A 16,771-nucleotide genomic window follows, 5' to 3' on the forward strand; every position below is an offset into this window, starting at 1 on the left:
CTAAGGCTACTATTGGATATGAAGATTAAACGTTCTCTTTTTTAAAAAAAAAGCATTTTTTATGAATACGGAGACAAGAGTGGCAAGCAATTGGCCAAAGCCCTAAAAGATGCCACTATGTCGACCCATATTCATGCCTTAAAAGACAAAGGGGGAACCTTAAAACACAATTCGGAAGAAATAGCAGCAATATTCCACACCTACTATTCTAAATTGTATAAACTACCAGCTCAACACAAACCATCTCACCTAACGCGCACAAAACAGGACACCATGCATGATTTCCTAAAGAATAGCGGATTACCCTCCCTGACAAAAGAAGACACCAATGCGCTCGATGACCCCATATCTACCACTGAAATCTCAAATGCAATTGCAGACTTAAAAGCAGGAAAGAGTCCTGGCCCAGACGGCTTTACGTCACAGTACTATAAAACTTATACAAACTCTCTTATAAAGCCCCTCCGCTCAGCCTTTAATTTTTTAGCAAAGAACCAACATGACTCCCAATCCTACCTTATGGCACATATAGCTGTAATCCCCAAGCCCAATAAAGAACACACGGACTGCGCAAACTTCAGACCCATCTCACTCCTCAACACAGACCTCAAACGCCTAGCTAAAATTCTGGCCAACAGATTAAAACCCCTTTTAGCAAAAATAATTGGCCCTGAACAAGTGGGATTTATGCCGGGGAGGGAGGCCCGCGACAACACCATCAAAGCCTTGAACCTAATCCACTTTGCACAGAAATCTAAAACTAAAGGCATGCTGCTTTCTACCGATGCTGAGAAGGCCTTTGATAGGGTCTCCTGGGACTACATGATGGCCACATGCGCTCACATTGGCTTAAACGGAAACATGTTGTCGTGGATCTCGGCTCTCTATCGAAATCCCCAAGCCAAAATCAAAATTAATAATATTTTTTCGGAACCTATATCCATCCATAATGGTACCCGCCAAGGTTGCCCTTTATCGCCACTCCTTTTTATCCTTACCCTAGAACCTCTAATCAGAACAATTAATCTAAACACTGATATCCAGGGCTTTACGCTAAAGGATAGAGAGTACAAAATTGCTGCTTATGCGGATGACCTCCTGTTCTTCCTCACCAATCCCCACATCTCGATACCCAATCTCCACAAAATATTTCAAACCTTTGGGTTTACATCCAACTTTAAGGTAAATCAGTCAAAATCCGAGGCCCTCAACCTCACTCTACCACAGGACCACCTTACAAATCTACAAGACAATCACCCCTATAAATGGGAACGAGGCACTCTTAAGTATTTGGGCATAAACTTAACCAGTAACATTGATTCACTATATAATGTAAACTACAAACCCTTACTTGCCACGATCAAAAAGGACCTTCTCAGATGGAACGTAAAAATGTTCTCCTGGTTTGGAAGGGCCTCAATATTAAAGATGATGGTACTTCCCAAGCTTCTGTATGTATTCAACGCTCTACCAATTAAAATTCCAGAACATTTCTTCACAATATTGAGTCAAATTCAAAGACGATTTCTCTGGGCAGATAAGAAGCCTAGAATTCAATTCCGACACTTAACACTATCTAAAAGTGAAGGGGGTATAGGCCTGCCGGACTTTAAAAAGTACCACCAGGCCACCCACATTACGAGAGTGATAGACTGGCACTGCCACGGACTAAATAAGGATTGGGTCCAACTAGAAAGCAATTTGGCAACGCGCAACACACTCTACCTCCCATGGTCGCTTCATTCCAGAAAGCCCAAACTTATAGACCACCCGCTAATCGAAACCACAATAAAGATCTGGCAAACACTGGTAAAGTCACAAAAAATCGCAACTAACCCAGGCCCCCTGACACCACTCACGAATAACCCCGACTTCATTCCAGGCTTACACCATAACACGCCACAAGACTTCCTGGTATACACTTGTATGTCAGGTTCAAAAGTCAAGACATTCGACACACTAAAAGCCGAGATGGGGGAGCCGTTTCCTGGAAGTTGGTTTTACATACAACTAAAGGACTTCCTGGTAAACAACAAACACAAGCAACAATTCTGCCTCCCATTGACTCAGATAGAAAGTATATGTTTAAAGAGATCACCGATAGCGAACACCACATCTCTTGCATACTCAGTGCTAATTCAAGCGTCACACGCTGATAAAACTAAATTCAAATCAAAGTGGGAATTAGATCTCAAAATCAGTATATCTGATGAGCAATGGAATAAGGTATGCATTCTGGCACACAAGTGCTCCTTAAACTCCAAATACCAGGAAATATCCTACAAAATTCTCACGCAATGGTATATTACACCACAAAAAGCCAGGAGATGGTCTCACTCCACCTCGGACACATGCTGGAGATGTAAACTATCCGTAGGCACCTCCATGCACATATGGTGGGAATGTCCAATAATACGAACCTACTGGGATGCAGTTATAACCTGGATAAAACACATAACAGAAACTCGCCTGGAACTGAATGCAGCCACATGCCTGATTAATCTGGTCCCCATCAATTTAGGCCGCTACAAAAAATCACTGACCCGACACCTACTCACTGCTGCTAAAACACTGATACCCATTCACTTTAAAACAACCAAAGCCCCGGGAATTACAGACTGGTTAAACAGAGTACAATATACTTACAAGATGGAAGAAATTGTAGCAACTAAACATGAAAACAGTACAAATTTTAACAAAACCTGGCAACCATGGCTGGCTTTCACACTTTCTCCCGAATTCCGAACACTTATTGGTTAAACTCCCCAACATCTTTTGATCCTTAACATGGTAGGAGCTAGAGCTAAGTACAGACCGACAAAGATTATCTGTAATACTCAGTGTTATATACTAATGTAAAGGGCACATCACACCCTACAGCCCCCTCCCCTTGTCCCCTAACAACAACCCCCCCCATATACCCCATTCATTACTCACCCATCCTTATATATTGTATGCTAACTTATGTCTTCAATTGTGTAACAACCCCATACTTTAACAATAACCAAATCAGAACACAGTAGAGATGTAATTATATTTCCTATTGTTTACAGATTAACTGCAAAAATATGTGTATTCAAACAATGACTGTAAATCTGACTTTGTTTTCAATAAAACTTTTGATTGTGAAAAAATAGATATATTTAAAAAAAAAAAATCTTTTTTGGTTTCTGTTTTCAGCAAACTGCATCCTGCATTTTCGGTTGCGATACCAAAATATCCATCCGGTGCACCCCTAGATATATCCCCACATCTGGGTCACAAACAGCAACAAAAACTTCTTGAAGCATGCTATTTCTTCACCATTTTATCAAAATCTAGAGTTTTAGTGGATCTTAGGCCGAAAAAGTCAGTATCATCCTTTGTAGACAACAAAGCATGAGTAGGAAGATGAATCCATTCTATTTCTTTTCTTTTTTTCATCCATTGCAAACTGGAGACAGCTGGGGGTCAGGAGGGGCAGTAAGAACTTTTTCTGCTGTCTCTAGGGGGTGCTGCATGAGACAGGACATTTCAGCCTCGTACATACGGTTTGATTGTTGTACGACCGAGCGTCTGATTTTTGTCAAAAGCGCATGTGCAGAATTTTGTCTAGCATACTAACTATCCGCAAATTGTCGTTTGACAAACGTAGTGATGTACTATGAGAGTATAAAGAGAGTATAAAGTTAATTTCTCAAGTGCCACCCTTTGGGGCCTTTCTGCTAATTTCGTGTTAGTGGAAGTTTGGTGAGCGTTTATTCATGATTTTCAAATCATACAAAACAAATTCCTTTGAAAATACGTTTGGCATAACTACATCAGTATCACCAGCAAAGCAGCTTCATTATTATCCCATTAAAGAAGATGAGAAGATGTGCTCTATTTAGACATTTCATCAATTGCTACGTCACAAATGTTAATTCGAGATTACGAGCAGTAGTTTACAAGCCCAAACTCTTCCCGATCGTTCCTCGATTTTGAGCATGCGTGCTTGTACTTTCCACTTTTGCGCAACAATTTCTGTACCGACTATCCGAAAATCGGACGTTGAGTTCACATCCGACAAAAAAATATATAGCCTGCACATCCAGCTTTTGTCTGAGAAAAAAGTCAAATCAGCTGTCAAAAGCACCGTACTAACGATCCGAAAGTCCACAGACAGCTCGTCTTACGAATTTTGCTTTCTGATTTTTCGTATAGTGCGTATGAGGCCTTAAAGTGGATCTTCATTCTCAAAACAAACTTCCTTCTGCTCAACTCTGCTACACAAAAATTGCTCTTTTTTTATTTGCCTTTTTTTAATGAAAAGATTTTATCCCTGCCCCATACACGTCACTCGCCTAGGCGAATGATGTGCACTATGCCACTCCAGGTAAGTGCAAGTTAAAAAAATAAAATAAGAAAAAATGGAGGGAAGGGTGAAGATCTGCTTTAGCTTTTCAACATAAAGACACCCCTGCCAATGCAGATACTGATTTCAACAAATAAAACAGAGTTGTAGTTATTTCACATAGCAACTAATCAGATTTTTTAATTGACCAGTTGATGGAAACTGACAGCTAATTGGTTGCTGCCCCTTTTACAGCAATGTTGCCCAACTTTTTGGATATAATGTCCGTTTTAAAAAAAAGAATTACTTTTTTTTTTAACTGCTATGAAGGCATTAGCTGACAAATTTCCCATCCACCCCCACTTTCCTAGGTTTGCCAAACCATCCAAACATATACTGATATTTTCTGCAGATTTAAGTTTATTTCTCTGTTTTTGAGATCACAAGTTTTACCCAAAGTAGCTAAAGAGTGAGAAAATTAGTGAGTCATGGAAAGTGGGGGTGGTGGTGGTAAAGGATTGTCATGTCTGTGGTCTGCTCTGTTTCTACTCTCCCATAAAATCATTACCAAGCAACAAACTTTCCCAAGAACCAAAATTTTGATTTATGAATAAAAACTATTTTTTTCTGGAACACCACAACACATGGGGCTTGCCAAACACAGGCCTGGTACACTATTAAAGGTTCATTAGAAATTTAGGTGTGATAGCAAAGAAGATCAAAAATAATTGGTTTTACTTACCCTTCGGCCTTTTGGACCCCGTACCCCTGGAGAGCCGCGAGATCCAGGCGAACCCTGCAACAAGGAAATGCACCACTCATGTGTAATCCAAACAAAACATGTAGCTTAATCATAAACAGTTTCTGTTGTTTAAAGAAATAACACTACCCCATATTAAATATGTACTTTTAAAAATTACTGCTAACATTTTTTATATTCTGTCATCTGTTTTGAGCATCTGCTGATGTACAGCTTCTCAGAACTTTAAAGCTTTAAAGTGGTTGCAAACCTCTGAAATGAAAAATGAACAGAGTATACCACTCTATAGTGTATATTTGCCTCAATCCAAAGCAGCTAGTATGATTTCTGTCTGCTCTACTTTAAGTATGACTCACTCCTGACAGGTAGCGCCAACACCAGAGCATCTCAGGAGATAGCCTGCCACTCCTCCAGCCCACAGACGACACAGACAGGTGATTGGCAGCTTCTGCTGTATATGTTTCTCTATGGGACTATGTAGAAGGGGTGTGGTCATTCTCTCCACTAAGGTCTCAGAATACACCCAGCTCTCTTCACTATGCTGTGCAGTGTGCTACAGATCCCCATCCCCTGCCTTCTGGAGCTAAGAAAAAGCCTTTGATCTGCACATTTTAGAAGGCTGAGGAGAAGAGAGGGAAGCAGATAAACAGGTACAGTTTATGTAGAAGGCTTTGTTTAATTTCTGTGTGTTGTGTGGGACTAGTCACTTCAGTGGGTAAATGTAAGGGTTCAAACCACTTTAAACTATCTAAAACTGAGACGCTGAATGTGTTTTAGATCTAACCTATTTAAAGAGAAACCTCATCCTCCCCCCACATTTATATTTTTTGAAATCTAGCTCATCTGATTATGGGTTGTTCTCAATTCAGACACTTACCCACCTAGTGGAGTAGCTTCTTACCAGCCCTGTCATCTTAATCCCACCTGTACCCCCCTGCCAGCTTCCTACCACCCCACCTGTACCCCCTTTGCCAGCTTCCTACCACCCCCCCCGTCCTCTTTATCCCACCTGTACCTCACTGCCAGCTTCCTAACACTCCCCTGTCATCTTCATCCTACCTGTACCCCTCTGCAAGCTTCCTATCCCCCTGTCATCTTCATCCTACCTGTACCCCTCTGCCAGATACCTACCACTCCCCTGTCCTCTTCATCCCACCTGTACCCCTCTGCCAGCTACCTACCGCCCCTGGTCCTCTTCATCCCAACTGTACCACATTGCCAGCTTTCTACCACCCCCCCCCCCCCCCCCCGACATCTTCATCACCTGTACTCCATTGTCAGCTTCCTACAACCCGTCTTCTTCATCCCACCTGTACTCCTCTGCCAGCTTTCTACCCCCTTATCTTCAGCCCACCTGTACCCCTTTGCCAGCTTCCTACCACCCCCCATCATCTTCAGCCCACCTGTACCCCTCTGCCATCTTCCTACCACTCCCCCATCATCTTCATCCCACCTGTACCCCTCTGCCATCTTCCTACCACCTCCGTCATCTTCACCCCACCTGTACCCCTCTGCCAGCTACCTACCACCCTCGTGATCTTGATCCCACCTGTACCCCTTTGCCAGCTTCCTACCCCCCCCATCATCTTAAGCCCACCTGTACTCCATTGCCAGCTTTTTACCATCCATTCGCCATCTTCATCCCAACTGTACCCCTCTGACAGCTTCCTGCCACCCCCCCCCCCCATCATCATCTTCATCATCCCACCTGTACCCCTCTGCCAGCTTCCTACCACCTCCGTCATCTTCATCCCACCTGTACCCCTCTGCCAGCTACCTACCACCCCATCATCTTCATCCCACCTGTACCCCTCTGACAGCTTCCTACCACCCCTGTCATCTTCATCCCACCTGTAGCCTCCTGCTAGCTTCCTACCACCCTCACTGTCATCTCAATCCCACCTGTACCCCTCTGCCGGCTTCCTACCCCCCGTCATCTTAAGCCCACCTGTACTCCATTGCCAGCTTCCTACCATCCACTCATCATCTTCATCCTACCTGTACCCCTCTGCCAGCTACCTTCCACCCCCGTTATCTTGATTCCGCCTGTACCCCTTTGCCAGCTTCCTACCCCTCCCCCCGTCATCTTCATCCCAACTGTACCCCTCTGACAGCTTTCTGCAACCCCTTCCATCTTCATCCCACCTGTACCCCTCTGCCAGCTTCCTACCACCTCCGTCATCTTCATCCCATCTGTACTCCTCTGCCAGCTACCTACCACCCCGTCATTTTCATCCCACCTGTACTCCATTGCCAGTTTCTCACCACCCCCCCCATCATCCTCATCACATCTGTACCTCTCTGCCAGCTTCCTACCACCCCCCGTCATCTTCATCCCACCTGTATCCCTCTGTCAGCTTTCTACCACCCCCCGTCATCTTCATCTCACCTGTACCCCTCTACCAGCTTTCTACCACTCCCCCCATCCCACCTGTACCCCTCTGCCAGCTTCCTACCACCCTGTCATCTTCATCCCACCTGTAGCCTCCTGCCACCCTCACTGTCATCTTAATCCCACCTGTACCCCCCTACCAGCTTCCTACCCCCCAGTCATCTTCAGTCCACCTGTACTCCATTGCCAGCTTCCTACCATCCACTCGTCATCTTCATCCCACCTGTACCCCTCTGCCAGCTTCCTACCCCCCGTCATCTTCATCTCACCTGTACTCTATTGCCAGTTTCTTACCACCACCCCATCATCCTCATCACATCTGTACCCCTCTGCCAGCTTCCTACCACCCCCCCGTCATCATCTTCATCTCACCTGTACCCCTCTGCCAGCTTCCTACCACCCCCAGCCCTGTCACCATCATCCCACCTGTACCCCACTGCCAGCTTCCTACCACCCCCTGTCATCTTCATCCCACCTGTACCCCTCTGCCAGCTTCCTACCTCCCCCCGTCATCTTCATCCCACCTTTACCCCTCTGCCAGCTTCCTACTACCATCCATCATCTTCATCCCACTTGTACCCCTCTGCCAGCTTCCTACCACCCCGTCATCTTCATTCCATCTGTACCCTCTGGCAGATTCCTACCACCCCCCTGTCATCTTCATGCCACCTGTACCCCTCTGCCAGCTTCCTACTACCCCCCTGTCATCTTCATCCCACCTGTACCCCTCTGCCAGATTCCTATCCCCATCATCTGTCATCTTCATCCCACCTGTACCCCTCTGCCAGCTTTCTACCACCCCCCATGTCATCTTCATCTCACCTTACATAGTTACACAGTAGGTGAGGTAGAAAAAAGACACAAGTCCAACCTATGTGTGTGATTATATGTCAGTATTGCCTTGTATATCCCTGTATGTTGTGGTTGTTCAGGTGCTTATGTAATAGTTTCTTGAAACTATCAATGCTCCCCAATGAGACCACCGCCTGTGGAAGTGAATTCCACATCCTTGCCGCTCTTACAGTAAAGAACCCTCTACGTACTTTAAGGTTAAACCTCTTTTCTTCTACTTTTAATGAGTGGGCACGAGTCTCGTTAAACTCCCTTCCGCAAAAAAGTTTTATCCCTATTGTGGGGTCACCAGTATGGCATTTGTAAATTGAAATTATATCCCGTCTCAAGCGTCTCTTCTCCAGAGAGAATAAGTTCAGTGCTCGCAACCTTTTCTCATAACTAATATCCTCCAGACAATTTATTAGCTTTGTTGCCCTTCTTTGTACTCGCTCCATTTGCAGTACATCCTTCCTGAGTACTGGTGTCCAGAACTGGACAGCATACTCTAGGCGCGGCCGGAACAGAGTCTTGTAGATCGGGAGAATTATCGTTTTATCTCTGGAATTAATCCCCTTTTTAATGCATGCCAATATTCTGTTTGCTTTGTTAGCAGCAGCTTGACATTGCATGCTATTGCTGAGCCTATCATCTACTAGGACCGCCAAGTCCTTTTCCATCATGTACCCCTCTGCCAGCTTGATACCACCCCTGTCAACTTCATCCCACCTGTACCCCTCTGCCAGCTTCCTACCACCACCACTGTCATCTTCATTCCACCTATACTCCATTGCCAGTTTCCTACCACCATCCGTCATTCTGTTCCCAACTATACACCTCTTGACGGCATCCTACCACCCCCCTCCCATCTTTATCCCACCTTTATCACTCTGCCAGCTTCCTACCACCCCCTGTCATCATCATCCCATCTGTACCCCTCTGCCAGCTTCCTACTACCCCACTGCGTAATGAGCGGTAACCCATAGCAACCAATCAGTGAGCATTAATAATGCCCAGTAACCTCTAACAACTAACCAGTGAGCTGTAATGATGTGCAGTAACCTCTAGCAACCAATCATTGAGTGGTAATATTGTGCAATAACTTCTAGCAACCAATCAGTGAGTGGTTATGATGTGCAGCAACCTAGCAAAAGTGTTTCTTAGATAATTCTATGTGTGTGTTTGATTTGTTGGGAAGTTGGGGTGGAGAGTGAAATTGCTAGGGTTCCAGGAAAATATTTCCCCAGGGCCCAATCAATATTAAGGAGGGCCCTGGGTGTCCCTGGGCTAGCGGCGTGAGCGGACCGGCACACACTGGGGTAAAGCCATTGAGGTTCCAAGCAGCTGTAACAAATCACAGCGATCACATTTGCCTAAGGCCTCACATAGCCTAGAGCCACCTCTGGATATAGACATATGAGATCAAGACCTTTCTCTGGGTGGTAAGTGCAATAGCACTGATGAGCTTTAAGAGGGAGTTACCCTTTAACTGATATCACTGCATCAACCAACCCATATTCGCAAGTTTACTGGCATCTTACAGGCATCGACATTGGCAAATCTAAATAGTGTTACAATAATGCAAACTGATTAGCCAGTGCTGCCAACAGCATCCAAAGTTCATCAGGATTCTGGACCTAAAAAGTATAAGCATTTGCCAGCATGCTATCACTACTAAAAATTCCTTTACACTAGTATTACAGAAGAGCAACAAATTTATACACAGGGTGGACAATGCAAGAGAGAATCAAACACATTATAGATCTACGCGAGACAAAAAAAAAAAAAAACAGCGAGGGAGGAAAGAGGCAGTCATTTTGTGTACAAAAATAGGTTATCCCTCCAAAATAAAAACACATAAGCCATATTAGACCCAACCTTACTCTTCACCGTGGCTTCTGTGTACTCTAATATGAGGATGGTGGCATACCAGAGGAAAAACCCCTACGGTTATTGTTTTAACAGACACAACAGCTATGATAAACATAGCTATATAACCACTAGGTTAATTTGATGCTGTACTAAATTCTTGTGGCAACCTCTCTGCACTGCCACATTGGCACAAGTATACAGAACATTTTGATGAGGGACCTTTTTACAGCTTAATTTCAGAGACAAAGTGGCAAAATACATGGAACACATAAAAAGATGTAGTAAAAGCTTTACCAAGAAACTTACCGGAGGCCCAGGTGGACCTGGAGAACCCGGAGGCCCTGGATTGCCAGTATGACCCTGCAACAAAAAACAGAAAATGAGCATTGCTACATAACATTCATATAGGTGACAAACTCCTCTGATTTGCCAGGACACTGCAGAAGACGGATCACATAATCACTTATAATCAAAAGTGAATCTCTCACCAGAATATGAGAATTAAATTATTTACATATTCTTAACCAGCAGAAAATAAAATTGAAAACATGCCCTCACAGACCTCTGTAGCTGCAGACAGAGTTGAGAAAATGATTCTTAAAGTTTACAGAAAAAGCATAGAAGTCGTTTTCCAAGTTCGTTCAACTCATCCTGCTCTCCTCTCCCAGAGCAAGTGTGTTTTGCTAACATTTGAGATTAAAAAGTGGAAAGACTGTTGGGAGGAGAAGCAGGGGAGCTGAGCTGCTTAGTCAATCTTGGGGAAGGTGGAATAGGGGGACTGAGCTAGACTAAACAACCAGTTCAGTGCTCCTGTTGTGACCTTTGCTCCACTGTGCTTGCAGGTACCGAAGTGCTGTTTTCCAATTCGTTTACGGCTTTTAGGAATATGTAAATATATGAATGTCCACAGGCAGGTCATAGGTACACTTTAAAGGTACATTTTTCTGGTTTCGTTATTGGATAATGTTTCTTAAAAGCGCATGATGGAAAATGCACAAGCAAAGGTGGAAAGATCAGAGCAATTACTGGGAAGAGATTTTAGTGTTTTTAATGTTGGAAAGATTAAGCTATACTAAGGGAGAGAAGCAACCAAATGTATAAAAGAGAATGCACTTGTCATGGGGGCCTCAAACATTAGTGACTTTTTACAGAAAGTGTTTGACACAACTGGTGCATTGTGGACTTCCTTCTTTCTGGTTGCTGCATTTCAGAAGGTTACTCCTAAACTAGAATATATTTGTCGTCAAAAATCAAGCTAAAGGCTTTACTTCTACTAATGATTTGCTTCTCAGGCCAAGGCATACGTTGATTTTAATGGCAGCCTCATACTATTTTCTTTTCCATCACTCCTCTACCACAGTGAAGAAAAAAATACCCTTTAGTTTTAGGTGAGACTGCGTCTTGCTCCTCTGCAGGTGCTTGGTAACTGACCAGTAAGGCATCTGGATTTGTTAGTTGTAGTGAACACAGTCCTCAGTCCTGTGTTAGCTCCAAGTCCAAGGATTGACCTTGGTCCTGATACCTGAATGAAATGGGGGAGGAGTGAAGAAAAGAGAAGCATGTACAGCTGGTTTGGCCAACATTATCATGAACCTGTTACTTTGCCCTGCATGGACAAAGCACAGGTGCACCTTAAAGTCAATCGGTGAACTGCTATCTTATTCAGCAAACACTGAAATTGTGCCAAAAATAGTCCACACAACTGACCTCAGAGTTACATTACTGCCTGCATTAAGGTCTTGTTCCCTGTATGCATCTGGAGGCATAATTGTGTTTTGTTGTGAAGGTACCTTTAATCTGATTCAAAGGGGAAGCAGAAGCATAAGGAGACATATTTTCTATCCTGTGGGACTTCTGTGATAATATGGCTCCTGGCTAGGTGCTAATGGTGTTTAACAAAATGGATACATTCACTGCAATAATTTGGTGGAATGCCATTTTTAAATACACCCTACGGCTCATCCATGGCTTTTGAAAGAGGCAGCTTTAAATAGCATATTTCAGTAAAAGCCTTGTGCATGCAGGAAATACTTGGTTCTAATACACATAAACAGACTGGGCGGGGGGGGGAGTCAGGGTAATTATGGTAAACAGAAGCCCCTGTAATATTCAAACAGAGCAGACGTCAGGGCACATAGGTATTCAACCACACTAGAAAAATACACTCCCCTTAAGCAAACACAGAAAGCTAAACACACAAGGCAAGAACTATCCAAACACATGTACAGACCCCTCTCAGAAGGAATCCAATCAAGCACATGGCTACTGGAGAGATAATGACAGCAGTGACACCAGCTACTCACACACGTGAATATCCCAGCATACACTTGCGGTTAGCATATGCAAACCTCATGGCTACTAAACTGGCAAAAGTCAAGGTTTGTGCTGGAACCTGTATCTTACCCAAATTACTTTTAAGATTCTATTTTTAATTTGTGCTTTGCATTTTATTTAAAGTTATGTAAGCAGCTCAATGAGTGGCCATGAATTAGCTTCTATTTTGTTGAAGCCTAGAAATTCCAGAAGGCAATATTATTGTGCACTAGTTACCAATAGATTACAATACCTGTACTTGGTAACACTACAAATGCTGTGCCTATAACAAATATATATGCCTGGTGGATGTCCAGGTTTATGTGTGGTATACTCCACAACCTACTTTAGCTTTAACTTTTACGTTCTGTACCAACAGTATCTATTAACTGTCCTGGCACACTATAGTCTTGGTCTCTAACTCCTAGAGATTTTGGAATGAAATCTTACCATCGATCCCTTTTCTCCTGGTGGACCTGGAGCCCCAATACTGCCACGGTCACCCTAATAGAAAGAGCAGGACTAATTATGGGTTCAGTTGTGTACACATGTATTCCAGACAGACATGTAGGTAGCATAGTGAAATATCACAAGTCATATTTAGTAGTTTCAATAACATCTGACTACTGTATAAAAATACTACATAATTAACAGTGTGGATTATAATTAACATTTAATTACATTGTCTTACCTTCTCACCCGGAATTCCTGGCTCCCCCACAGGACCAATAAATCCTGGAGGACCCTATATTAATAAGAAATGTCTCTGGTTTACTCTTTTAAAAACAAACAAGGCTTTTTGTGATATTGTCTTGCAAAATGTTTTTTTTTTTATCGAATAAAAGTAACCGTAGATAAAATGTATACATTTTATTTTATATATATTTTCTGTTTGAGATTGAGATGTTGATTCTGGTATAAAGCATTGCAAAGTTATTATATTATGATTATTTTTTTTTTATAATTTTTCACAATTGTGACACTTAAAAAAAAAAAAAAGAACAGAATAGTAAGAAATTTAAAAAATGAAATATTAATGAAAATTAACAAATATTAATGAATCATTAATAAAAATAGAAATAAAAACAGCAGGAAAACAATAGCTGAAGGGAAAAGGAGAAGGAGTTAATTGTGACTGATTTTTGGCAAACTAAGTTATTTTTGGGTTAAATAAAGGAAAACTGTATTTTATTTATTTTATATGTCAGATTTCTTTAATTGACAGCACCTACAGATTGAAGCTTAATAATCTGCACACGAATGAAACAGAGTAGATAAAGTAACAATGTTACTTTGTATCTCTCCATTTTGTGTCTGAAAGTAGGTGATAAAAACTTTCTTGGACAGCCTTTATGATACACAGCACCTCCCTGCTTTATTTTAATTAGTGTACATTTCTGGCAAGTAGTGGTGGTTGGGGGCTAGGCAAAGCAGCAGGACAGAAGGATGTAACCCGGTGTCCTAAGCTAGTTAAAAATCAGCCCACACAAAAGTGATATATTAGCTCTAGATGGAACATGGTGGGGCCAAGTCAACCTCTGTTTTTATGTCTTGGATACCCCAACAGTAAAATCCATCTGCCATTAATTTCCAGTCATCTTGGATATGTTGGGTGTTCACTTCCACTTCTGTGTGTTCCTACTCATCTAATCTCCACAGAATAGCATGACTGATGGGGGGTCTAGTTTAGGGCATAACTCCTAAATTCTTTTTCAATCCGCCCCCCAATATTCTTCCATGCCATGCCACCTCCTACTATTTATCAACAGTATAGCAAGGGACTTTAGAAGTCTGCTGTAGGACAGAGGTATGTGGGAAGGAATGTCCTAAAATTAAAACCCAAGGCCTGACTTTCAGTTGAGAGTCAAATTGTTGCTGTAGAAAAAAAAAAAAAAAGTGATTCGGAAAATATATTTGCCTATATTTGGCAGATAAAGTAACACAATATTTCATAACTTGCACTAAATATTTTGGTTAAATTAGGATTTCAAAAACAGATACAAAATATTGACAACAGCAAAATGAGTAAAATTAAATAACCTTTACAGCTTAATTGTAAAAGTAAGTTCAAATTGACTATTAGAACCTAAAATGTATACTTTAGTATGTTAACATGTTACATAAGAAGGCACTTATTTATTACATCATATTTCAAACTCAAACATTGAACACAAAGCCAAGGATGGAGTCCTGGATCACACAGCGCTGGCTCTTGATCAGCCAGCTTGAATATAAATTTATATGTTCATTTACTAGCTTCCAACCGCAGCATTTTATCAGCCTTTTATGAGAACTCAAAAAGCTGCACTCATGTTGGTCCAATTTGGGGTAACTCAGGGTACCAATTATCTACTTTAAGAGAGCTTGAAACAAGACTGAAGAACATTTTACTGGGGAAAAATATATTTCTCCAGTAAGTATTCTTCCAGAAAGACAAAAAAAGTCTGAGTAAGCATTAATATATTTTGAGAGTAAAGAGCCTAATATTGTTATTGGCGCTCAGGTTAATGGCTTCTTTTTTGCTGAGCTTGAATAGCGATGTATAAATATTGGATGGGACCTGGAAGTGTGGATTAACAACTCCGGGTTTTATAACAGCATGAGAAGCACCTAGTGTCTTAGAGATAGGCTGGCCTGAGAAAAATCAGGCTTAAACCACCACTACACCACAAAACAAATAAAAAAATACATTAGACACATTATGTACAAATGAATAGTCACAGCTCTGTATGTATAAAGGATCATATTCTACAGAAAAATTAAGTAACTCAACATCATAAGCTATATTAAATCTTTACATCTCATTTTGTTTTGAATATTGCCAATGAGGATACTGTAAAAAAAATGTAGTGTCTCCACAATAGCAATATTAAGTGGCTATTGTGGGGAACCTTTGCTTAGCATCCTTTTGCCAGCTGTATCCAAGTGAAAGACACAGTATTTTACTCTCCCCCTCCTAAAGCAGGCAATCACAAGGTCTGAGAGCCATGTAAAAGTGGAGGGAGGAGCCATCAGACGCATCCTGGACTTTACATTAGGATATCTTTCAGAGCTCCCACAAATAAGCAGAGGCTAAGTTTAAGTAGCAGAGGAGGTCAGCCTATCAAAGGAACCCATTATTTTGCCCTGAATGGACAGGATACAGGCTCACTTTAATCTTTAAATGTTTTTAAAGCCTCTCTTACTTAATTAAACAATGCAGGTATTGTGGTCGTTTGCTGATTCCTTGCCATATTTAAAATATGCCCTGTCTTCAGAAGTTGCTGACCACCCAAGACCATATGAAAATATAACATTCTTTAAATGATTGAGAGAATGGCAACGCCGGGCAGATGAAATTTACAGCACCTGTTCGCCGATCTTCCCCGCTCTTCCTGTGTTTCCTGGCTCACCCTGCAGAAGCACCAACAGACAGGAAGACGCAGTCACTTAAAAGCTCTGTTCTCACATTGCTGAGCATACTAAATTAAGTGTACAAAGAAAACATAGAAGGGCAGGTGTTAAGAAGAAGATGGTGGTGTGAGTCGGTTCTGCATTGGAAAGCTGTTTGGGAATGGAAAATGGTGATGAGAAAGAGAGGTGGAGAGTAACCGTTCATTAGACAAAGTTTTATAGACCAGTTCCAAACAGGACACGATTTCAGGCTTTCCTTTATCCTGCACAGGAAATAATTTTTCTCTTTTTGGTCCAGCAACAGTTGTTCACTCTGAGGAAAATCCCGAAAACATGGCCTGTTGTAACATACTGGAAGACTAGGGACTGATACATGCTGATGTTTATAGTAAGGAGCTATATATGAACTATAGTAGCTCACATTACTTAATTCAGATACTGTTCAATTGTAATAGCTAATGTAATGTGTAATTTGGTAGCTGTGGTTTTCTGCAAGTCTTTATTCTTAAAACAAACCTACAATAAGACTCCTGTCAGGGTGCATAAATTAAGTATGAAAAAAACTGAACCACTTAACTTTCCTGGAGAAAATGCTGTTCTGTGTTTCCTCCAGTACTCTTCACATGATAAAAATGCTAGGCATTTGGGCATATAATCTCTATTTAAGAGGATTACCAATGTTCAGAGGCTAGCAACAGAAATTGAGTGCATGGTTAGGTCATTACTAGGGAACAGAAGCATCAATTCCTCTAGGAAGTATTCATTTTCATCCTCCTTTTACTCTTTAAACATTTCACCAAAATTGTCAGTGCAGGTTTAAGGTAACATTTGAGTAATGTCTTGCCAGGGAACACTACCAAACCCAAGAGTTTGTCACACCAAGGAACTCTAGTCCTTG

At 42.0% G+C, this 16,771-nt stretch overlaps 1 protein-coding gene across 3 annotated transcripts in view; it reads right to left on the reverse strand.

Annotated features, from left to right (window-relative positions):
- COL27A1 (collagen type XXVII alpha 1 chain) overlaps positions 1 to 16,771 on the reverse strand; it is a 752,882-nt gene that overhangs the window by 339,465 nt on the left and 396,646 nt on the right. For all 3 annotated transcript variants that reach the window (XM_077478787.1, XM_077478785.1, XM_077478786.1), the window contains exons 24-28: positions 15,829 to 15,873; positions 13,172 to 13,225; positions 12,931 to 12,984; positions 10,474 to 10,527; positions 5,055 to 5,108 (exon numbers count right to left, since the gene is read on the reverse strand). In XM_077478787.1, the coding sequence (XP_077334913.1) occupies positions 5,055 to 5,108; positions 10,474 to 10,527; positions 12,931 to 12,984; positions 13,172 to 13,225; positions 15,829 to 15,873 (261 nt within the window). The remainder of the gene's footprint in view (positions 1 to 5,054; positions 5,109 to 10,473; positions 10,528 to 12,930; positions 12,985 to 13,171; positions 13,226 to 15,828; positions 15,874 to 16,771) is intronic.

This window comes from Lithobates pipiens, unplaced genomic scaffold, assembly GCF_037356315.1.
Source record: "Lithobates pipiens isolate NorthernLeopardFrog02 unplaced genomic scaffold, aLitPip1_a1.2 Scaffold_1, whole genome shotgun sequence".
Taxonomy (NCBI): Eukaryota; Metazoa; Chordata; class Amphibia; order Anura; family Ranidae; genus Lithobates; species Lithobates pipiens.